Source organism: Lucilia sericata, unplaced genomic scaffold (genome assembly GCF_015586225.1).
Source record: "Lucilia sericata isolate MDLA Ls3-8-SP2 unplaced genomic scaffold, ASM1558622v1 Contig000185F_arrow, whole genome shotgun sequence".
NCBI classification, from domain to species: Eukaryota; Metazoa; Arthropoda; class Insecta; order Diptera; family Calliphoridae; genus Lucilia; species Lucilia sericata.
In genome coordinates this window covers 217595-241846 of record NW_023994213.1, presented here as the reverse complement: position 1 = coordinate 241846, position 24252 = coordinate 217595, and the positions used below count along the sequence as shown (strand labels likewise).

The 24252-nt window shown below is 32.5% G+C and overlaps 6 protein-coding genes across 21 annotated transcripts in view; 4 read left to right on the top strand and 2 right to left on the bottom strand.

Annotated features, from left to right (window-relative positions):
* Positions 1–224: 224 nt before the first annotated feature.
* On the bottom strand, positions 225–7726 carry LOC119601669 (nuclear pore complex protein Nup98-Nup96). 2 transcript variants are annotated; one of them, XM_037952773.1, is made up of 11 exons: positions 7053–7726; positions 3950–6975; positions 3684–3786; positions 3437–3616; positions 3126–3373; positions 2821–3061; positions 2010–2764; positions 1682–1944; positions 1214–1623; positions 1028–1155; positions 225–968 (listed from the first exon to the last, which is right to left on the bottom strand). In XM_037952773.1, the coding sequence occupies exons 1-11, from the start codon at positions 7327–7329 to the stop codon at positions 621–623; spliced, it is 5979 nt and encodes a 1992-aa protein (XP_037808701.1). In that variant the 5' UTR covers positions 7330–7726; the 3' UTR covers positions 225–620. The 2 variants fall into 2 exon arrangements, with proteins under 2 accessions (XP_037808701.1, XP_037808700.1); XM_037952772.1 differs by having other exon boundaries at positions 242–968; positions 3126–3376; positions 7053–7724.
* A 1693-nt stretch (positions 7727–9419) lies between these two features.
* On the bottom strand, positions 9420–12012 carry LOC119601670 (serine/threonine-protein kinase ULK3). 2 transcript variants are annotated; one of them, XM_037952774.1, is made up of 6 exons: positions 11735–12012; positions 10914–11648; positions 10431–10761; positions 10176–10360; positions 10015–10104; positions 9420–9604 (listed from the first exon to the last, which is right to left on the bottom strand). In XM_037952774.1, the coding sequence occupies exons 1-6, from the start codon at positions 11819–11821 to the stop codon at positions 9476–9478; spliced, it is 1557 nt and encodes a 518-aa protein (XP_037808702.1). In that variant the 5' UTR covers positions 11822–12012; the 3' UTR covers positions 9420–9475. The 2 variants fall into 2 exon arrangements, with proteins under 2 accessions (XP_037808702.1, XP_037808703.1); XM_037952775.1 differs by having other exon boundaries at positions 9424–10104.
* A 690-nt stretch (positions 12013–12702) lies between these two features.
* LOC119601673 (trypsin beta-like) lies at positions 12703–13640 on the top strand. Its single transcript, XM_037952792.1, has 2 exons — positions 12703–13222; positions 13290–13640. Exons 1-2 carry the CDS (start codon positions 12743–12745, stop codon positions 13581–13583), a joined length of 774 nt encoding a protein of 257 aa, XP_037808720.1. The 5' UTR covers positions 12703–12742; the 3' UTR covers positions 13584–13640.
* Positions 13641–15144: 1504 nt separating this feature from the next.
* Positions 15145–16192, top strand: LOC119601675 (trypsin II-P29-like). The gene is made up of 2 exons (XM_037952794.1): positions 15145–15672; positions 15854–16192. Exons 1-2 carry the CDS (start codon positions 15193–15195, stop codon positions 16145–16147), a joined length of 774 nt encoding a protein of 257 aa, XP_037808722.1. The 5' UTR covers positions 15145–15192; the 3' UTR covers positions 16148–16192.
* A 1204-nt stretch (positions 16193–17396) lies between these two features.
* On the top strand, positions 17397–18311 carry LOC119601674 (mite allergen Der p 3-like). Its single transcript, XM_037952793.1, has 2 exons — positions 17397–17899; positions 17966–18311. The coding sequence occupies exons 1-2, from the start codon at positions 17420–17422 to the stop codon at positions 18257–18259; spliced, it is 774 nt and encodes a 257-aa protein (XP_037808721.1). The 5' UTR covers positions 17397–17419; the 3' UTR covers positions 18260–18311.
* Positions 18312–18725: 414 nt separating this feature from the next.
* The window catches only part of LOC119601672, a 53693-nt gene continuing 48166 nt past the window's right edge, over positions 18726–24252 (top strand). The window contains exons 1-2 of one of the 14 annotated variants that reach the window (XM_037952790.1): positions 18726–19134; positions 22384–23140. In XM_037952790.1, the coding sequence (XP_037808718.1) occupies positions 22565–23140 (576 nt within the window). In that variant the 5' untranslated portion in view covers positions 18726–19134; positions 22384–22564. Of the gene's footprint in view, positions 19321–22291; positions 23141–24252 lie in introns of all 14 variants that reach the window. The other 13 variants (XM_037952788.1, XM_037952785.1, XM_037952783.1 and 10 more) reach the window with 13 other exon arrangements.

Genomic DNA, 24252 nt, shown 5'->3' with positions numbered 1-24252 from the left:
TTTATGGATTTCACAAAAATATTGGATTTAACATTCAGTAATTGAATGTCATTTCTATATCTCTGATTTGCTAGATTATGAAATAATCCCCTTAAAGTGCTCCAAATTCAGCCAGCTAAATTGGTTTCTGTTTTAACTTAAAAATCCTGAAACAGAGTTCCTATTTATACAACATTACCATTACTAATCATAATTTAAATTTTGCACCAAAAAAAGTTTATTATAAATCTTTTATTATTAACTAAAATAAAGTTTCTTTTCTTTTTATTGATATTTGTTTATTTTTTTTAACAGTGTGTTTAATTTAAATGTATGTTGTATTTTTTACTAAAAATTAAAGTGAAAAAAAAAGAATTGTTGCCATTATAATTAGAAAAGTGGGTTAAAATTAGATTATATTAATTAATGATAGAGTGTTATTTATAAAGAAATTAGTTAAAAGTATTGAAATGTTATTTAAAGTACAACAAAAACAATAGAGATAGAAAGGAGTAGAAGTGGAGAATAATTTTATTTCCTGAAACATAAAGTTTATAGAACAAAAATAGGCTTAAAAATACACTACTAATTTTTTAATTCCCGTAACAAAATAGTTTTTTTTTTTTTTTAAATCTTGAACATTATTTAACAGTGATAAGTTCTGTATTGCTTAATTGTGTTTTCGACAAATCACCCACCAATGTATCGAGCAATGCTCGTAATTCCTGTTGAGCAAATTCTTGCGGTAGGGGCAGACGTTCCAAAGCAATTTTTATTATAAGACAAGGATTGAGAATGGGACAAACAAGTAAAACACCCCGAACTAAACACGCTAAATTTTGGGCAATTTCACTCTGGCACAAACGATGTTTGGGTGTGGGGCAGGGTAAAAGATTAATACGCGAGCATAGATCAGCCAATTGAGGCTTCAAGTTCTCCCATCGTGCCTCGATATCAGCTTCGGTTTTGAGGGATTTCAGGCCCTTGAACTGAAAATATAATTGCCAATTAAAGACAATATTTTAAATGTTTCTACGCATTTATATACCTTTTCATTAATGTCTATGAAATCCAAGAATATTTGTCCTTGATTGGACCAGTTGGGCACCTTAATACTCTTATTTAGATCCGGATTTTCAAATTGTGTTAATAAATGATGTAAGTATTCCAAATTATCTGAAAAAATAAAGAAATTAGTTGCAATAGGCCGAGGAGATCTTTAAATCTAATTTACCATTGGTGACAGCATCTGGGGCAATATGCTGAAATATTATCTCGTGAGCCAAAGACCATTGTTTGGCCTTGAGCAGATATTTTGCTTGTAAATGATAATTGTGTATGGAGCCAGCCCTTACTGCCTTGGCATAATCAATCCATTTCTCTGGCACGCCCAAATTATTGATAACAAATTTTTCTTTTTCATTTAAAGCCACATCTTTTGAAACAGACACATAACGATAGAGAACATTTTGTACGGCCAATTCACGTTGATTTTTATCTTTGATGTGCAATAAAACAAATATTGCCCATTCCCACAGGTCATTGTTTTCCAGTTGAGCAGCAAAACCCACATGCAGTTGAGACTCGCTTAATTCAGAACAATGACGATAGCCCAAGGCTTCTAAAGTTTGCAAAAGTAACCAACTACCAGAAGAAAGTCCATATAAAATAAAATTTCTTAGTGAGTAAAGAATTACCATACCTTAAACGATAATCCATGGGATCTGCAGTGTGAGTGGCTGGATTGAGCAGACTTTCCAAGGGATGACTACGTTTTGAAAATAGTTGCAATAAATGAAAACGTAAATCATAAATAGTGTCTTTATCGTTGTAATGAGAAACATTTTCCATGTAAACTGGCGTGGGAGGTAGAGAATAAAATTCCTCAGACTTGAAGGATTTCTCATAAGCCAATAAGGCATCCGTTATAGAAGAGGTAGGGGAAGATAAATACCACAATTGCAGCTAAATGAAATATTATATAGATAATTAAATGGTAAACCTAAACAGAAATCAGCTTATTAACTTACCGCCAATACTTTAATCCATTCTATACCCTCTAGGCAATTGATTACGCCATGACTAGAAGCCATTAGAGAAATACCAGCAACCAACATGAATAATTTTAAACGTTCTACTTGTATAAACTGGTCCGCCTTATCGGCATTCCAGGCAGCCAATTGATCTTCCATTAGTTGCCTTACAACAGGACCAGATGACATTTGCGACATCAATAGGGACAAATTGACATCATCATAATTAAAGGCCAATTCACAGGCCTCCGTTACCTTATGACACATTATCAAATCGACTAGATGTTCCAAATATGTATGTTTGGATACGGTTTTTGTCAACAAATCCTTATCGGTAAGAGTGTTTTCCAACCATTCCGACAATAAATTACGACGACACATGACGACAAAATGTGAGGTTGCTTCACGACCCTCCAACTCCTCATGATCACCCCACAAGGCCAAACAGAGAGACCAAACAGACACTGCATATTCCTCTAAGGGACCAAGGTTAATCAATTTTATGGCTTCGTCTAAGTGCTTTACAATAAGTTCAGTGCCACCATCTGATTTTATATATGGACACTCACTGCCTTCTACATCTTGTTGCTGTGAATTCCGCAATTGTATTTGCAAATGATCAACTATACTTTCTTCGAAGTTATCATACGACTGGGTGGCGGAAATTTTTAAATGTTGCAATATGGTGGGCGAATAATCGTTTGCACCACGACTTTTGAAAATAGCAGGAGCAATGTCAAGCAGATTTTTAGCTGTTAATTATAATATTAAAAATTTTGTGAAATTTGTCTTTCATTTATTCACTTACATTTAATTTCTCGATTCAAATTGTTTCTAGTTGAGGGAACAATCAGTGTATGCTGTGGTCCAAAGCCCATTTTAAAACGACGACAATTGTATAAACCCAAATCGGCTGGCCATTTTAAACGTAATGGAAATGCCACTGATTTGACGAGAGGCACTATTGATCCCAAACTTTTGACTGAGGCCACTTTGGGTTTTACTATAAGAGGGGGTAATTTGTGATCGGATTGGTACTTCTCCATTTGCTATAAACAGATGAATTTGTAGTAACTTCACAGAATTTCAAAAATGTACTATTGTGAGATTTACCTGTTCTTGTTGACTTTTCAAAACACTCATCACTGAACCAGAATCAGCAGACGAAGCGGGCAAAGGAGGTGAAGCATTAAAATCAACCTGACTTGAGGTTTCAGATAAGTTGCCACCCAAACCACCCATGCCCACGGAATTTCCATCTTTCCACAAAGAATTAGCAGAGCCATACATTTCCTGCAAACGTTTGCCAAACAAGCCACCTGGTTTGTTGCGATTGAAATCATGATGACCAAATTCTGAAGCTTCTAAATAAGACAACAGAGACATGTAAAATGCTAGTTTGAAAAAGAAAAACGTATATATACCTGATTTATTATCCAGATCATCATCTATAAAAAACGAAGCCTTCATCAATTGCAACTTATGAGCATCAGTACCCATGTCCTTGGCCAGAGTAGCCGTTGGACTAGTCAAGCCCTGTTTGAATACTTGCTGGGGATGGTCGAACATGGAAAAGTCATTGTTGCCATTGTTTTGAAAGAACTCTACAAATAAAACACATTGAAATAAATAAAAAAAAACATAATAAAATGTTCCAAAGTGGAGTCATACGTGTCTTGTCCATTAACATGAACTCAGCAGATTCATCCATGGGATAGAAGCCAGCAGCTGTCAAAGACTTGGGATCCAAAGCCCGGGCAGCATCTTCAGATATCTGCAAAAAAAATTTAAGTTAACGCAACAGTTTTTTTAATATTTCCATTTTTATTTAAATTTTCTTTGTAATGAATTACAATAGTGTTGTATTAATGTTAATATATGTTTATTATTACATTAAAAGCATTATATAACTAAATAAAATGATTTAGGCCACTTACTTTTTGCGCATTTTTCAAAGCAGCCAAAGTCATTTTATCATGTGCATTAATAGCACCAGCTGCTGCAGCTGCTTGTGCCAAAGCTTGTTGTTTTGCTGCATCAACAGCAGCGGCTCCCATTTTGGCCTTTTTTGGATCAGTAGGTATATCTTCTTCCTCGTCGCTGTCATTTAAACCATATTTGGAGAAATGTTTCACCCGAAATACCCAACTACCTGTTTCAGGACGATATTCAATGAAACGGGTTTCGTTTTTATCGCAGACTCGACGCAGTTTGCCCTCCCAATCCATTTCCATTAGACGCTGAGCATCCTTAATAGGTTCATGTTTACTTTTGTCCAAAGGCCATACTTGATCCAAGGTCACTTGAGCTTCACGATTCAAGCCATGACCAACCGGTGGTTTATTATCATCATCCGGATAGATGATGATTTCCTTATTGCGAAAATGAACAATTTCATCCAAATTCAATCCGGCGACATCCATTTCTTTGCCAAAGTATACATTGCCGTAACCTTCGCGACCCACCGTAAAGTTGGGCACAACACAAGAACCGTCTTCGGCCAAAAATGATTTTAAATCGTCTAGAGAAGGAATGGTGTAGTAACCCATTCTCTTCAATGTAATGCCAGTGGGATGTTCTTCATATTCGGCTTGGGCGTCTTCAATCAGTATCGATTTATCGTCGGCGGCATAAGATCGATTAGAAGAAGCAATGCTCTCGTTTACAGCGGCACTAGTATCGCGTCTTGAAGAAATTATGCTCTGATCTTCAAAGGGGTTTTCTGGTACTGTAGATACCGATAAACGTCCGCTGTTAGGTGCATTACGGTAGGTGTCCAAAGGCTTGCGGGGTACTAGTTCTGTCAATGTATTGTTATGAGAACTACCTGGTTCAAGCCCTGCATTTATATTATGTTGCCTAACTTTTTCCAAATTGTTTGGATGCAACCATGACTCACGACGACTGGCGTCCAAAACCGAGCTTGGTGGAGCATTTGAAGAAACCACATTGCCACCAGCTCCAGGAGATTGTTTTGTTGAAGGCTCTGTTGGTATTTGTCCGGAAAATGATTCATTGCGTATATCTTGTTGGTTGTTATTAGAACCGGTCGAAGTTAAAGGCGTAATTTGTCTTTGTGGTGTGTTTGCATTTGAACCGGAACCGGGAGTTTGCTGGCCTGAGCCAACACCGCCCATTGTATTGTTGTTTTTAGGTTTCAGTATCAAACGTTTGGCATTCGGCTTTAGGCTAAAGCTCTCCACGCTGGCATCAAATTCTTCAAGCCCCTCGAAAAGGGATTTCTTAGTTAGAGCCGAACCAATCGGTTTAACTTTTATTATACTTGGGGAGGAATTAGTTGAAATTTTGAACTGTTGCCCACTAGTACTGGTATTTTCCATGATTGCCTTTTGAGCGGCCGGATTTGTAGCTCTGGTGGGATCATTTTCTTCACTGCGTTTAAGATCCTTGAAAATTGGATTGTCTCCGTAGGGCGAAGTCACTTTTGATAGAATTTGTTGATGTATAGGCACTTGTTGTTGTTGTTGAGGAGTTCCGGGCAAACCGCCTAAGGTGCCAAGACCACCATCGTTAGTAGTTTGGCCGAACCCTTTCATTTGGTTACCTAGACCACCAAATGGTGACTGTCCTGTCTGACCAAACAGTCCTCCGCCAGTTGTGTTTGTTGCTGTACCTAGTGATGTGCCAAACATACCTCCTGGTTTGGCAGCTGTATTACCAAATAGCGAAGTTTGACCAGTTCCTGCATTGAAATTTAATGGAGCAGCTGTCGATGTATTTGTGCCAAATGCGCCAAAGCCTGATGTGGCGGGTTTGTTCAGTGTTGAATTGAAAAGGCCTCCAGCGCCGGCGTTGGTATTATTTAAGGAGAAATTGCCGAATCCTGTGTTGGCTTGAGAGGTGGCACCAAATGCGGGGGCAGCACCAAACCCGGTAGCCGGTTTGGCTCCAAACAGTCCACCAGTAGCAGTGCTAGTGGCTGTAGTGCCAAAACCACCAAATCCAGTATTACCAGTAGAAGTCTGACCTAAACCAAAGGCTGGCTTATTTGCATCGGCTGCTGGTTGTCCAAATAATGATGGTTGCTGTTGCTGCTGTTGACCAGCAGTAGTACCAAAGCCGGTTCCAAAACCAGTATTCGTTTGACCAAAAGCAGGGGCAGCACTTGTAGCTGGTGTTTGACCAAATAAAGACGGTGCTGCGGTTTGTCCAAAAGCGGGTTTAGCTCCAAAAGGATTGGAATTATCAGTTGCTGCTGCTCCAAAACCAGTAGTAGTTGTTGCGCCAAATGGTTTGGCTCCAAAAGGCTGTGAGGCTGCTGCACCAAAACCACCAGTGGCGGGTTGACCAAAAGCAGTGTTGGTTGAGCCAAATAATCCTTTGTTCTCAGTTGCTCCTGCTGCAGGCTGACCAAATAAACCAGTGCTAGGCTGGGCTGTTGCTCCAAAGAGGCCAGTTCCGGTAGCAGGTTGTGTGGTAGCACCAAAACCTCCAAAACCACCTGCGGCTCCGGCCTGTGGACCTTTCCGATTCGCCAAATAATCTTCCATTCGTAACTCTTCCAAGGACTTGCCTTCATATTCCTTCATGGCTGTAATACAATGTTGTTTGGTGTTTACACTATTCGGTTGACCGCCCTTCATAAGGGTATCAGTTCCAATAGTTGGTTGGTATTTGGCAATTGATGTGCCAGGATTTGCTGCCGTGGCGGCATTTGCGGGCTGACCAAATGCTGACGAAGCTGAACTTCCAAAAACGCTTGTTGTGGTTGGTGCAGCTTGGCCAAAAGTTCCAAAACCACTGGTACTAGTCGAAGCTGCAGGTTGCCCAAACAAAGAAGTCGAAGGCTGTGCTGCAGTTTGTCCAAAAGTACCCAATCCAGCCGGTTTAACAGCGGACCCAAAGGCCGAAGTAGCGGCTGGCTGTCCAAACAATGATGATGTATTAGCTTGAGGTTGGGCTGCTCCAAAAATCGAAGTATTCTGTTGTGGTTGTGAAAAATCTAAAACACAAATTAAAAATAATATGAAATAATGCGAAATTGTTTGATTCCTTATTGCAACAGTTAATGAAACTTACTGCCGAATGCAGGTTGTGTTGTCGTGGTACTTCCGAATGCCGTAGATGTGCTGGCACCTCCAAATAAACCCGTTGTCTGAGGTTGAGCTGTATTGGAACCAAACAACGAAGGAGTAGTCTGTTGTGCTCCAAATGCCGGAGCAGCACCAAACGCACTTGTAGCTGGTTTGCCAAACGCAGACTGACCGAACGGTGAGGAAGTGGCGGTATTATTAAAACCACCAAAACCGGTGCCAGTAGTGGCCGAGCCAAAAGTCGGTTTAGTGCCTCCAAACATTATTATTGTTTATTTGTTATTTCACACTAATTTTCTTTAATATTTTTGCCAAAAACTAATGTAAAATATGCGAGGAAATTGACAGCGTGATTTCCCCTCCCCGTGTGTTAAGTTGTTTCAACTAAAAATTCTTCTTTGTTGTTGGTATTTCACAATTTTGTTCAAGCTTTTTTCTTTTTGATATTTGGGTGAAAAATCTCTCTATAAATAGGGAGATTTTAAATTTATAACTAAATATTTGTCTGCACTGCTATCGTTAAATAATTTTGTCACAATAATTTCTCAACTATTTTGCGGGATTTGCTGGTTAAAAATGCCGTACAAAATCTTAATTCAAAGAATTTAACTGCGAAATTATTCGCTCAAAGCGAAAATCAGAGCCCTGCGCCGACAAATATTAACGACGGCTGACACTAAAAATATCGCCGGCGGCTTAAAACCGACTGTAAGCCTGCTAAGTTCTCAAATACGCTTAATTTTAAAATTTTCAAAGTCCTGTTTTAGATGTGACTTTTCAGGCATGCCTTTTTTTCTATTTTCTTTTAAATGCCCTTCGTAAAATCTTGAATATTTACATGTGACTTTTAAGGCATGCCTGCTAATGAGTGTAAGAGCTGCCATTTTTATAATTCTTAATTTATTGTTTTAAATATGTTTTAAACGAGTTAATATCTTTATTTTTTAAATATTTGTTAAACTAAATATTGTGTTTATTTTTAAGTAGATATTTTCTAAATTTATAAAAAACTTAAATTACATAATTTTTTTACCATTAGTTTGAAAAAAATCAATTACTTTCGAATAAATTAAAATAAAAAAAATAATTATTGGAGGTGGCAACACTTAACATGTATGATAGTAATCGCACACGATCTTTATGCTGTGAGAGCAGAATAGAAATAAAGCAACTATCAAAATTACGAATGTGTGACAAAAGCAATGTCGAAAAAACCCTTCAATTTACGTTTCGTGCCTGTTTTGCAACACTTTTTTCTTCTTGGAGTCCTTGACTCAAAAGGCATAGCCTGAAACAGGTCAAAGATTTTAAATAAAAACGGAATCCGAGAGACTTTTGTAATTAGGGTTCTATAGTTGAAACGAAAAGTCGACATTTTGCAATCAGTTAAAAGTCGACTTTTTGCATTTTATAAAAAGTCGATTTTTCGACATTTCGACTTTTTTCATTTAATTAAAAGTCGACTTTTCGACTTTAAGTATTTTATAAATAGTCGACTTTTCGACTTTTTCCGACTTTTCGATTTTTTTGGACTTTTTGACTATTTTCGACTTTCGATTTTTTTTTTACTTTTTCCGAGTTTTTTTTCCGACTATTTTAGAGATCTTGACTTGACTTTTTCCATTTTTTAATAATTTTCGACTATATTTGACTTTTTCCGACTTTTTACAGTCGATTTTTCGACTTTCATAGACGATTTGGAACAAAATAGTCGACTTCGACTTTTGGAACAAAATAGTCGACTTCGACTTTTTTCGACAAAAAGTCGATTGTTCGATTATTCGATGGTCGATTTATAGAATCCTAGTTTGAAGTAAAAGCAGCAACTCGAATTAGGCGCGTAAACACGAAAATATCTGAGGCGAAGCATATAAATCGAACGTTGAGCAAAGTTTTACACCGGCCAAATTTCAATGAGCGGTTTATTATTGATAAAAGAAAACATGCCTAAATGAAAACAAATTAATTTTATATTGTAAAATTCCATAAGTTTAGCGAAAGTGTTCTGTAAATTATACAAAATATGGCAAAATTTTTAAGCCGTATTAAGCAAAAAAATTTTCGTCGGCGGCGGTTTTGACATTTTGTTCGGCGGCTAGATTTAGTCGGCTTAAAGCCGAATTGCCGCGGGTCTCTGATCTCGTGTTTGCTACAAACACAAATTGTTGTTTTTAGCCCAATTTTATGACATATATAAAAGCTGAATGATACGAGTCCAACTCGTTAAGTTAAAAATTAAATTCATAGAGGTTAATTTTTGAAATAAATTTAAAGTTTTAAATACTTAATAATTATTATGTATTAGTTAACTAATAATTTTTTTTAGAAATAAGAACTAATTTTTCTGGTTTTATTTAAATATGTTGGTTTATTTTTTATATATAACAATAAATAGATAAATTTTAGAATTTATTTCTTAAATATTACATATAAGAAGATTTTTCTCAACAGTGTAAAATATAAGAAACTTAAAAAAATTATAAACTTATATAAAAACAATGATATACTCACGAAATGATTTGTGTGATAATGCCAATGCTAAGGAACATAAATATAAAAAAATATAATTTAAAATCAACAAAATAGCATAAATATAAGGACATACGTTTTTCCTAGTCACATATTAGCTACTGTTTGTTGTTACATAAAACAATAACAGACAATTTAAATAGAATACAAAAGTATATATATAAAATTAGCTAATACACAAATATTGAAAGTATAGGTTTTATCATTATAAATACAAATTGTGTACGTTGTGTAAAAAGCTATAAAAATGTTGTATATTGTTAAAAATAAATTAAAAAGAGAGCTACTGTAAGATAGATTTAGAAAATATAAATTAAGAAAGTTGAACTCTAGTTGCTAAATCTACAGCAAACAGACACGTGTACATGTACTAATATATAGTATATTTAATCAAACTACTGTATACTGCAACTGCGTACCGAATGGCTAAGTTTTTGGTCATCATCTTGTATATCTTTGGCGTTCAAAAGACTTTTAATGCTTTCTGCCTCTTTCATCCAAAAATCAAGCTAAAATAAGGAATTAAAATGCAGTATACGATAACTAAATTGAATTTGTAAATTAAAACTATAAACAAAACCTGTTGTATTAATAAAGTTCTTCTTTCGCCTTTGGGTTCTTTATTAAGAAACGGCACCAATATACCCAAGGCTGAGGTGAAAGACTCTAAAGCGGACTCAAATTTACGTTCATATAAATATAATTCTCCCTGGCGCCCAATTTCCAAAGCCGTTTTCAATGAAGGACTGGAATGTGATAATGCAACTGCAAGTATATAAAAGTTTAGCTAATAATATTGAGCTTAAAAATTTATTGTATTTTTTTGGCTGGTTACATAGTTGTTTATAGCGGGTTTCTGGTTCCAAAACTTCAGCAATTATATTCGTTGATGTTGTAGGCTCCTGTTTCTGGTGTTCCTTACTTTGCCGTAGCGCTAAGGCTTTATATTCCTGTTCAATTAAAACATTTTTAATTTCTTCGGCTCTTTTCATGTAAGTAAGTGCTCGATTACGCAAAGCCATACGTTTGTTAGCATCTGCTTCATCTGTTATGAGTGGTACAAAGTATTGCAGAGAACTGCAGTATAGATAATAAGCCTCTTTATAATTTTGTTTTTCATCATATTCCACTGCTTGGGTTACCAACTCTATGGCTTTTTGAAGTGTCTGAAATTTAAGAATTTTATATAGTCATTAATAAGCATTTAAAATTATTTCACGAAAAACTTCCAAAGAAATTTTTTTAATAACGTTATTTACTATAAAATTGCAGATTTTTAAAATTCTGTAATAAATTACCCACTTATTAATAAACTTACCTTTTCCGATGGAAATGTTTTGAGATCTAGAAATGCATGACTAAAGAAATCATTAAACGAAATACGTTTGGCTGGATCATGTTGCAACAGACGACTTAATAGATCCTCACACTCCTTACTAATACGAGCATTAGGAGGCAAATTAATCTTCTCGCAACTCCTTATGCGCATTAAGAGTTCCTCAATAGTTTTTGAACTATAGGGAGCTCTTCCAAACAAACACTCATACAATATCACACCAATACTCCAGAGATCAGCGCGAGCATCATACTGATGTTTGCGTACGATTTCGGGTGCCATATAGAGAGGCGAACCCTTTAATTGCATATTTATTTCGCCCAATTTTAAATGTTGGGCAAAACCAAAATCGGCCACTTTTAGAAAAACATTTGAATTGATTTTTGTCAGTAACAAGTTCTGTGGCTTCAAATCGAAATGACAAACATCATTGCTTCGCATATACTGCACAGCAGCGGCCAATTGTCGAAGGAAGTATTTGCATGTGGCCTCTGGCAGTGATTTTTTGGAACGTATAAAAGTTGAAAGGCTGCCAGCATTGCAATATTCCAAGACTATGTAAATGTTCTTATCATCCCAGAAAAAATCTTCCAGGGTAACAATATATTTGTGATTCAAGGAGCGCAGTAGGCGTATTTCCGTTATTAAGTTCTCCCTTGAGCTGTCGGACAGCGAAGACATTTCCACAAATTTAATAGCATGATAAGTTTTACTTTTCTATATTGTAATGATAGATATGAATTCATGTATATTAGATAAGTATTATCTTTGAAAATATATGGATTATAATATTAATTGCTAACCTTGTGTTTTGCCTTGTATACTGTCGCATAGCTACCCACTCCTAATTTTTCCAATATTTCAAAATCAGTTATGCGTGGCAGTGCCATATCCTGCTTACATCGATGTGTTTTTATTGTTATTATTTTCTTGTTTTGTTGTTAAAAAATATAAATTTGTTTGTTTTGTAAACAATTTTAATTTTATTGAAAAAGTTACACAAAAAAACCAAAACAAACCAAAAGTAATTTTTTCTTTATCTTCTTTACTGATTTTCAATCAATCAGCTGTTTGTTGTTTTTTCTAACTGAAACTGTCAAAACACAAGTGTGTTTAGAGTTGCCGAGTCGTTTATAACAAAAGCTAAAAAAATGCGAAAAAAGGAAATAAATAAATGCTTATTTTTAAAAATTAAAATCAGAAGTTGTAACGGATTTTTAAATTTGAAAATATAACGGAAGCAATTTAAATAAAATAAAAATCAGTAAAAATATATAGTAATTACTATTATTAACAAATATTAATAATTAATTTCTGTTGGAGATATATTATTCGACCTTATTACGAGAGGCGTTCATTATTAATTATTACGAGAGTAGTTCTGTTAAATTAGAATTACGAATGTCGAAAACGACTTAAATTCCTACGACTAGGGGGTTTTCTTTTAAAACTAAATTGTTTTGATATTTAAATGCCACACAGTTTTCAACACGTTTCAATTTAATATATATAAGTCCTGAAAAAATAAATGGTGAATTAATTCTTTTAAAAATTTTGATCTCCAACCAACTATAGGGGTAGTAAATCTTTTGATATCAAATGTAATAAATATTTTGTACGATTAAAAAAGTACACACGTTCAAGAATGGATGGTGGTCATCTTTTGATAAAAATTAGTTTCACTTTTTAGCCACAAGATAAGAATTTTTTGCAAAATTTAAAAAATAATCAACATAAACTTCTTTTTGTATATAAAAGATGATGACTGCTTCTAAATATGGTTAGTTTCTTGTGGGGAAATAAACGATAGAATGTGGTTTAAATATACGCTAGTGGCTTTGATAGCTTTGCTTGGCAGTGTTAACTGCTTACCCGAAAGTCGAGTGGTAAATGGCACTGCTACCGATATTACAAAATATCCTTTTGTCGTGTCATTGCGTAGCGCCAGTGGTTCCCATTCCTGTGGAGCTAGTATTATAGCTCCTCGTTGGATTTTGACGGCAGCTCATTGTGTCAGTGGACGCACGGCCAGTCAAATGAGCGTACAATATGGTACCACTAATATTAGTGCCAATGGCACAAATATTGCCAGCGTAAAACGTGTAATCATGCACGAAGGTTATGCTCCTGCTAAGTCATATGCCAACGATATTGCTTTATTGGAATTGCAGAGTTCTTTAGTTTTCAATTACAAGACAATTGCTCCTGTTACTTTGCCCGATTCATACTTTGAAGTTCCTCAAACTAAAGAGGGTGCTCCTGGTGTTTTAGCTGGTTGGGGCTTAAATGCGGTAAGTTTTTTATTTGAAAATAATACAATTTTAATGAAGTGTATTAATTTTGTTTATTTAATTTCAGACTGGTGGTTACATCCAAAGCCATTTGCAAGAAGTAAACTTGAAAATTTATTCTGATGCCGAGTGCAGTTCTAGACATAATGGTGCTACTAACTCCGATCATATTTGTGGTGGAGTTGATGAGGGTGGCAAGGGCCAATGCTCTGGCGATTCTGGTGGCCCATTGTTCCACAATGGCTCCATACAATTAGGTATTGTTTCATGGAGTGTTAAACCTTGTACTGTGGCTCCTTACCCTGGCGTTTACACCAAAGTTTCCCATTATATCGACTGGATTTACAATCACATGTATTGAGATTATTAAATGAAAAAAAAAAAAAAATAATAATAATAAATACCTACTAATAAACTATTTAATATTTATTTTAAAACATTTGAGAAGTAATTTATTTTTGATTCTTAAAACCGATTTATAGTTATAGCAGAAATATATATTTTCCTGTTCAAGTTTTTTTTTTTTAATAAAAAAACTTCCTATCTGTTAAAATCTATGGCTGATTCCTTATAACTAAGCAAACTTATAATTTACCGATGGAAATATTTTGAGTTTTAAAAAAATATCATTAAAAGAAAAATATATTTGTCTGGATCAAATTGCAATAGAGGACTCAATCTGTAATCTCAAACTAATTTTTTCGTCACTTTTTATAAACATCAATAGTACTTCAATACTTTTTTAATTAAATAGTATTTTAGAAATTTTCATTTATATTCTAGGATTTTCTAATTGGAATACTTGAATAAAAAATTTATATCAGAAATGGGCAAAATCTGAAATTTCTGAAATACAATGTATTGGAATTATAATATTTATTAGGAATTATCTTCTATTCCGAATTTGGGGAAGAACTTTATAAAAGCTTATACGGTTCATTTTGGGCTGCTTAATAATATCCTATTTTGGAACATTAAAGGTATGTATGTTCAGACTTATCAAATATTTGACAAAAATGTCGAGACCTCTAAGAAACGACATTTTGATTTACTCAAAATATGTGTATATATATATTTATATATTTGTTTATTTACACAAATAATACATCTTTGAATTTATCACTTTAGAACGTCTTTATCATTTGTTTCGATACAGAAATCATGTAAGATCAAAAAACAAAACGTTTACAAATTGTTGGTTACGTCTTTTTCGTTGTATATGATAGTTGTGTAGTCTAAATACAAAAATTGCGATTCAAAATGTTTTCAGTTTTCTTCCGATACACTCCTTTAAAATTTAAGATTTAAAAGATTTTTGTTCGCAAATAATCAGGTTTGAATTCTATTGATATTTTGAACATTTTATGATGAAATTAGAATTTTGCTAATCTAGTAAACCATGGGAAGTTGTTGGATTTTCTGAAAGCGCACCACCAACAAAATATCTTTAGGAGTTTTAGGATCATTGATATGAACTTTGTTCATTACATTACTACTAGGAATTGAACTCGATCCCTTAAAAATGTATAAATTTATATGCATGTATTATAAAAATGGCCGCATTTTCCAAAGTACTAAAGTACTCAATGTTTTATGTGAGAATTTTTCCAATTCAAAAATTTGCCTTATCATGTAATCATAAAATAGTGTTATTTTTATTTTAAAAATATTTAGTAATAAATTATTTGAATTCAAGCGCCAGAGTTCAATTTCACTGATATATACATATAGTAATTTAAACGATTTCATTTTTTGATGATCCTCTTATTTATGCCTGCTCTTAAAAAAATTAATCTAATCGTGTGAAATAAGGAAATTCCATTGAAAATTATTGTGAAGATTTAAAGTAATTTCTTTGAAATAAAAGATAAGAAATTTTGCACAAATTTTAGCAAAAATTCATTTCAATTGTATATAAAAAGATGATTAGTTTTTAAAAAACTGTTAGTTTGACGAAGAGTGTAGGCAAAATGTGTTTTAAATTTTCGCTAGTAGCTTTAATAGCTTTACTGGGTAGTGCTTCATGTTTTCCCGATGGTCGCGTGGTAAACGGTACTGCTTCAGATGTGACTAAATTTCCCTTTATAGTGTCATTGCGTGGTAGTACCGGCTCTCACTCTTGTGGCGGCAGTATAATTGCGCCACGTTGGATATTGACAGCTGCCCATTGTGTGGATGGTCGCACGGAAAAAGATATTACTGTTCAGTATGGTACTACTAGAATTAATACCTATGGTGATAATGTTGTTGCCGTCAAGCGTATTGTTATGCATGAGGGTTACGATGTATCTAAATCGTACGCCAATGATGTTGCTTTATTGGAATTGAGTCGCTCTGTGGTGTATAATTACAAGACAATTGCCCCAGTTGGTTTGCCCGATTCATTCTTTGAAGTTCCCCAGAATAGTAAAGGGGCTCCAGGTGTTTTAGCCGGTTGGGGTAGAGATGCTGTAAGTTACTTTTTTATTTTGATTTTAAATAAAGAAAGGGTTTAAGTCCGATTTAAAGATAAGTGTGATAGGGAAACTATCATGAACCAGATCTTTTATAAATAAGACAAAATTTTGCTTGAAATCCTAATTCTTTATGATTCATATATTCTAATTTATAATTTATTTGTGTTAATTTCAGACCGGCGGTTATATTCAAAGTGTTTTGCAGGAAGTAGACTTGAAAATTTATTCCGATAAGGAGTGTAATTCTAGACATAATGGTACCACAACTATCCATCAAATCTGTGGAGGTGTTGATGAGGGTGGTAAGGGTCAATGTAATGGCGATTCTGGTGGTCCTTTGTTGTTCAATGGCTCCGTACAGTTGGGTATTGTTTCATGGAGTGTTAAACCCTGCACTGTAGCACCTTATCCTGGTGTTTATACTAAAGTTTCTCATTATATCGATTGGATTTACAACCATATGAATTAAGTTTTAATGGTTTAATAATAAAATTAAATATTATTAAAATTATTATTTTAATTGTTTTATTTGACTGAAAATATTATTTGTTTTTTTTAAGTTTTAAATTTTTTACATTATATTTATTCTTAGTAAAAATCGACCGATTGGCGAAAAGTCGAAATTTTACTTTTTTGCCAAAATATTTAATTTTCGATATTTTACATTATATTCCTAGTAAACGAACGAATATTTAGTGAAAAATCGAATTTTTGCTAAAATATCGAATTTTCGATGTTTGTAATAAAAAGTCGAATTTTTAGTAAAATATTAAGTTTTTGAAGAAAAATAAAATTTTTAGTGAAAAATCGAATTTTTGAAGAAAAATCAAGTTTTTAGTGAAAAATCTAATTTTTAGTAAAAATATAGTTTTTAGTAAAAATTGGAATTTATTTGTGAAAAATTGGATTTTCAATAAAATTTTATTTTTTTAGTCAAATAATCGTCGAATTTTAAGTGAAAATTTAAGTTTTAAGTGAAAAGTCGTTTCTTGGGTTAAGAGTGAAAAATCGAATTTTAAAAAATTATATTCAAAGACAAATTAAATTATAATTGTTGTATTTTTAATAAAAATAGTATTTAATGAATGATTTCATTTTTATTTAATATTCTTTGTGAAACTTTGGATTTGGATAAAAGTAGAAACATCCGTTATTTATTGAAAATAATAGATTTTTAAATATTTATGGAAAATCAGATTTAGAGATTATTTTTAAGGAAATTCGTTTATCTTTTATATGCCGAATTAAATGATCTAGAATCTTTAATAGATTTAAGTAAATTTACCCAAAAGTTCTGAATATATTTCTATTAGTTTTGAGTAAAAAACTGTACAATTTCCCAACTGGGTCATTAAACAAATTCAGCACATATAAACTTTAAACGATAACAATATATTTGATTTATAATCCATTTAATCTGCAAAAAAAAGTACAACAGAGATTTGATTTAATTCAATTCAGTTCAAGAAATTCTACGATTTTATGGCGGGCCTTTAATTTACTATACAATATTTCCAATTGTAAAATAAATTATCTTATCGTAGGAAAACAGATATTCTTAAACACACGTCCAACAGTGGCCGATAGATTGGTGATCTTTTTGATAGAGATTACATTTTATTTTAACCATGAGATAAGAACTATTGCTGAATTTCAGCAATAGTTTACTTGCCCGTTATTGTATATAAATAATATTTTTAATTAGAGGTACTATTAGTTTCTAGTGTGGTGTAGACGTAAAATGTGGTTTAAATTTTCTTTATTGGCTTTGATAGCTTTAGTGGGCAGTGTTAGCTGCTTTCCTGAGGGACGTGTAGTAAATGGCACCTCTACCGATGTCTCCAAGTATCCTTTCATAGTGTCTTTGCGTGGCTCTACTGGTTCTCATTCCTGCGGCTCTAGTATTATTGCTCCCCGCTGGATTTTGACTGCTGCTCATTGTGTTAGTGGTCGTACGGCTAGTCAATTGAGTATTCAATATGCTACCACTAAAATAAGTGCCAAGGGTGATAATGTTGTTGGTGTGAAACGTATTGTTATCCATGAAGATTATGCTCCCTCTAGATCATATGCCAATGATATTGCTTTATTGGAATTGGAAGGTTCTTTTGTTTATAATTACAAAACTTTAGCTCCTGTTACTTTACCCGAACCCTACTTTGAAATTCCTCAAACACAACAGGGCGCTCCTGGTGTTTTAGCTGGTTGGGGCTTAAATGCTGTAAGTGTTTATTTGCCTTAGATAACTTAATAACTTGTTAACTTTAACGTTTTATTATAATTTCAGACTGGTGGTTATATCCAAAGCAATTTGCAGGAAGTTGACTTGAAAATTTATTCTGATGCTGAGTGCAACTCTAGACATAATGGTGCTACTACCTCGGATCATATTTGCGGTGGTGTTGATGAGGGCGGTAAGGGTCAATGCTCTGGTGATTCTGGAGGTCCTTTGTTATACAAGGGTTCCGTGCAATTGGGTATTGTTTCCTGGAGTATTAAGCCCTGTACCGTAGCTCCTTATCCCGGTGTTTATACCAAAGTATCTCATTATATTGGTTGGATCAATAAGCATATTAACTGAGGATTTTAAAAATTAAATAAATTAGTTAAATTAAAAAGTTATTTTTTAAGAGCAGCAAAAACTGTTAAAAAGTTTAAATCTTGTTTGGGGTTCGATAGGTGAAGCAAAATGTCCACTTATTGCCTTTTCGCAATTTACGATGTTCGATCTTTTTTCGAGTTTTTTACAAACTCAATTATTAGACTTCTATTCTACAAATCGTTTTATAAAACCAAATTTATTATTACATAGCGAAGGCCGGAAATTTATTTCATAAATCTAGCAAAACTTTTCAAACTGTAATCTTTCTTTAAAAAAAAAAAGCTTTTTCTTTTAAAATTTCTTAGACTGGTTCTTAACTTAAAATGTTATTAACGTAACATTATATCGAACAGAAACTTAACAGATTTCTGTTATATTATTAAATACATTCCACAAACAAACCAAAAACTTTTCTTTGTAAAATGTTAAAGCATTTTTCCTTATGTATGCAAGTATGTATGTTAATATATTTTTCGTTTGCTCTATGTCCGGTTGTTTGTGCGTATGTCTGTATTTGTTAGCATTCGTTTAGATTCGTGTTTTTGTTGTATTGCTTGCTCGTATCTCTATGACTTGCAAAGTGTGTTAAAAAGGCATGGCTTACGACTGCAGCATCGTAAGCAGTGTTTAGTCTTCGATAACGAGTTCAACGTGTATGGCATAAAGCGGAACAAAAGAAAATACATAGAAAACAAATAGAACAAACAAAAGTGTAAAGCAAAAAAATAACGGTTTAATATAAAAAAGAGAACAAATTTAAAGTTAGTTTACTTTGTAGTTTTGTAATCAAAAGATTTAAAACACAAAAGAAAAGTGTGAACAGCAGCCACATCCACAACAAACTAAGCAAAAAAGTGAGGTGATAATTAAAAAAATTATAAGATAAAAAGATAAATAAGAAAAATTAATAATAAAACTAAAACATAGTATTAAAAGAAAATAATTATCGGCTCAAAACTGTGCTTGCATAATTTTTAAACACAACTTAAGCGAATAGCAGAACATAAGGAAAACAACGCCCCTTTTAAAAATACCCTCAAGTACCGTTAACTATTTAATAAACAAATACACGAAATGCATGAATGTCATTGTTTGAAAATAAACTAACTGCGTTTTTGCAATTTGTAAAGCTACTGTTGTTGATTTTTTGTAATTTTATTTCGCTTTGTTGTTTAATTAGTTCAAGTGATTAAATTTTAAACAAAAACAATAATTGTTTAAATAAAACAATTTGAATTCAAATAAAAATAGACAAATTCTTTTTACATATACCCATAAAATTGCTCTATTTTCATTATAATTAATATAAACGTTATTAGTAAACTTTAATTATTCATATTAATAGTATAATTTTTATATTTATAATTATTCTTAAAAATATTATAACCTTGTATTTATTTTGTCTTGGTTTATAGCTACTCAATTCTTCTACTTAACAATGTGCAGCATAAAATCTAAAATATTACAACATTTAGGTGTAAAAGTCTCAAATATTTTACAACAAGAAATCTTACCTAGTATTTAGTATTCAGACTTGTTTTGGCCACATGCCAACATTTAATTTGCAACACTATGTTCTATATTGCAAGAAAAATTAAATTAGAAATAAAATCAATTTTTTTAAATGTAAATTTTATAACGACTAAATAATATCTAAATATTTCAAACGTGCTTTTAGGCAGATTTTATTATTGAAAATATGTATGAGACAGTGTTTCCACATGTGGGGGAAAAATCCCTTTTATTTTAATAGGTTTTGTCAAGAAAATAGTAACTAATGATTTACCGTCGTTTTCTCAAAGATATTAATCGTTTACTTATGGTTTATTAAGCACTTTTTCTATATAAAATCATTTTAATAAAACATCAATAACTTTTAAGCTTTAATGAATGCGGGTGTAAAAATATAAATATGTATGTATGAACCTTTTTAAGTTTTGATAAAGTTTAATTTGAATATAAGCTTTTTTAGTAATTTAAATTGCGCTTTTTCTAAAATTTTTAAAATTATATTTGCTCTTCCAAAAACTGACATTTTATTAAAAAAACTTTATTTATTTATCAAATAAGTACTAAAAATTCGACTACAAAAGTATTTATCTTTGCCTTAAAGTTCCAAAAGTAACCCTTAATTGTTTGGGGGGTATTAGGTTATTTTACAAGTAAATTAGTTGACCCCGGCCCGTATTGCTGTAGAGAGTATAAACAAATTTTCTCTAACTGAGAATATGAGTATTAAAAATTTGTATGCATATTATGGGTCCTCATTAGATTCTTCCACGATGTAGTCATCTCCTTTCATCTATATGTGTGATGATAACATGGTAGATCTTAAACGGGAGGATCGTAACCTTTATATAAAGTACCTTTTGGAAAATTACTTTAAATGTCCTAAAAAATGAAAATAGAGTATTAAATTCGATATAAGAAAGTTTTTTTTTGGCTTCTAAAATATTTCTACCAAATTGTATGAGGATCGGTTAATAATTGACCCTAGCACTCATATAAGGTCCCCTTCAGAAAAAGACTTTAAAGATGCTCAAACTGGCTCAAAAATACCGGTATAGCGATGAAGTTTGACATAAACAAGGAACTAATTTCATGAGGATCGGCTCATAATTGAACGTAGAGAATCAGTTTTTATGCGCTATAGTAGGAATTATATTATGCGTTTGTGCTAATGTTTGTAACACCCACAAATATTGATCCTACACCCACCTTAAAGTATACCAAGTCGACTCGGAAGCACTTTTTAAGTCGGTCTGACTGTCTGTCTGTCTTGTGCGCACGCAACATGTCGCAATTTGAAAGATACTTCCTGTTCTTTCTGTTCTGAAAATGGTTAAACTAGCTGCACCTTACCGACCCTTATATTTGCCTATAAGATTCTCAATGTAAAGATGCTAAATTTTAAAAGACTCTAAAATTTAAAAGGTTTCGGATTAGCGACTTCTCACTATCCCTGGAACATGTATGTATATTTGAATTTTTGTCTCATCAGGTGCCATAGTTCCTGAGTTTATCGATTACGAACAAAAATTACATTTTTATTTATACAGATAATAAAAAATAAAGTAATTTTCTGAAAGAAACATGATTGGGCTAGGGAAGTCCGAAATCTTATAGGAAAGCTGCATAACCAACATAGTTAGAATGATATTGAATATAATGGTGCGATACAAATATGTGAGTTATTTTGAATCAAGCTTAATATTCAATCAATCCAGAATCGATTTAGTGATGTACTCTATGTAAACATTGTAATCAAATAAAAAAAGATACAATTATTTTACTTCGCATCATATGCAGACATTTTAATATTTTAGCCCCCATAGAAAGCCACTTAAAATTTTAGAAATCTGTAACCTATGTTTAGAAATAATTTTGAGGAATTTTGTAATAATCTGCTCATAATTTCTTATCCAGCAATCACTTAAACTTTATAAACCGTTAGAAAAGTTCAAATCTGAACTTAAAAAAAAAAATCACAAAATAAAATTCCAAGCAATTTCAAAAAAAATTTCATAAAAGTTTATAAAATAAAACAATTTAATTTAATAAATATTTAGAAATTGATTTACAAAGTGCGATTATTTCATCAACCTTTTATTTAACATTAAAACTACTACAATATTTATCAATCTATAAAACAAGTAGAAACTTTGAATAGTAGTTTTTCTCATTCTTTCAATGATTTTAAAACAAACATTTTTGTGCGAAAAAAGCACATAAAACAAGAGCTAAGAGTTTCTTTTAGTTTCGCCAAAACTTATGAAAAAAATTATCAAAGAAAATACTTAAACGAAACCAATACAAGCATAAAACTCAGCTAATCGTATTATATTTTAATTTTTTGCTAAAGAACTACTGACATAAAGAAATAGAAAACAGCCAAAAGGTGGTAAGAGTTAAATAAACTTTTAGCTAACGGCGAAAAAGGAAAATAAAGACTAAATGGTTGTTTTTATAGCGGTAAAATTGTTTTCATTTATTTTATCTTTTTTTTTTAAGAAAACATAAATATTTAATAGAAATTGCAGAAAATTTGTAAAAATAACAAAAGATAAAACTACAAAAAAACATTTATTAAGATAAACATATAGAATAACCATAACAAAGTGAAAAATAAAAATAACAAAAACAATAAGACATTTAAAACTCCCTGATCTGCCTTCAATCACTCCTCTTTTTGACACATCATTAAAGAGATAAACACAGAAATAACGGTACTCTTGTAGTAAAAGTATAAAAAATCAACAAAACAAAAACAACAAAGATTCTATAATGTCACTATTGATAAAAAATAATAATAAAAAATCATCGTTGTCGTCAACATCGACTAAAACAAAAACAACAATTGCTGGTGCTGCTGGTTTAACTCGTACAAGAGCCATAACATTACACAAATATCCAACAATAAAAGCGGCAGCAACAACATCAAATACAACAACAACAGTACCATTGTTATCACCATCATCTGTGGTGGAGGCCACATCAAATGTTGATGCTGTCTCGTCTTCTTCATCTTCAGCAGAGATTTCTTTGTTTTCTTTGATGGAACAGCCAGTTGAACTAGAAAAACTAACAACCGCAACATCATCAGCAGCATTAGCAACATCAGGATCTGGCAGAAAAGTATTTAGGACAATGCCATCATTTAAAATCATGAGTTATCAGAATTTTATTGCCTTGTTAACTGTTCTGGTATGTGGCCTTGTTACTGTAAATGGACTCAAGTGTTACATGTGTGGCCAATATAATGAGGGTGTTGGTTCCATCACACCTTGCCTCAATTATTCCGAACAGTATGCTCATCTCTATTTGAAGGAGTGCTCAAAGAAGAGCGAAAAATATTGTGTGGTAAGTGCAAAGTCAACATAATCAAACCTCTATATATGTATGTATTTGAGTAATTTTATTCATGATTATTTATTTAGCCAATTTAGTTGTTTTCTATATGCCTTTTGTTATGAACACAAAAAAAAAATTTAATGGAAAAATGTCATGCCTTGTCATGTTATATCATGATGACCCATAATTGTTGGTATTCATTTCATACTTTTGCTACTAATAGCAGACAATGACAGGCAAACTCAAATAAATAGTTGAATAATAAATAATGTTAAATAATTTGTTAGAAAATAACGGAATACTGGAGGTAAATAGTTTTTTGTTGCTCTGTTTAGAGAGAGTTTGTTTTGAAGTGTTTATTAGACACTGTGGCGTGTACTTGATTTGATTGTTTGCCAAACAATAAACTTGTTAATCATACGCTCTAGTGACTCTTCAATTATTTCGAGTTAATGAAGTCTCTCTTTTGTTTTCTTTAATGTTTTTTTATTATTTATTGCATTTTGTTAGCGACTTAATAAGTATTACTAGAGGGACAAAAGTGACAAAATATCCTGAACATTATCCATAATGATTAAGTAAATTACGAAAACTTATTGTTTAGTGAGACAACAAATTGAAACTATATTAAAGAGAGAATTTGGTAAGAAGACGTTAGTAAAATAAGTTAAAAGCTAACATGAAAAATATTTTTAATTTTTTTTAAATATTATTACAAAATCAGTTCTAGTTCTAGTTCAGTTCTAGTTCAGTTCTAGTTCAGTTCTAGTTCAGTTCTAGTTCAGTTCTAGTTCAGTTCTAGTTCAGTTCTAGTTCAGTTCTAGTTCAGTTCTAGTTCAGTTCTAGTTCAGTTCTAGTTCAGTTCTAGTTCAGTTCTAGTTCAGTTCTAGTTCAGTTCTAGTTCAGTTCTAGTTCAGTTCTAGTTCAGTTCTAGTTCAGTTCTAGTTCAGTTCTAGTTCAGTTCTAGTTCAGTTCTAGTTCAGTTCTAGTTCAGTTCTAGTTCAGTTCTAGTTCAGTTCTATTGAATATTCTATATAGTAGCCTATGTACAATTTGACGGAATTATCTATTAACTAGTCTATGTTCTAGTCCGTGTATCAGTCTATGGACTACAATACGGA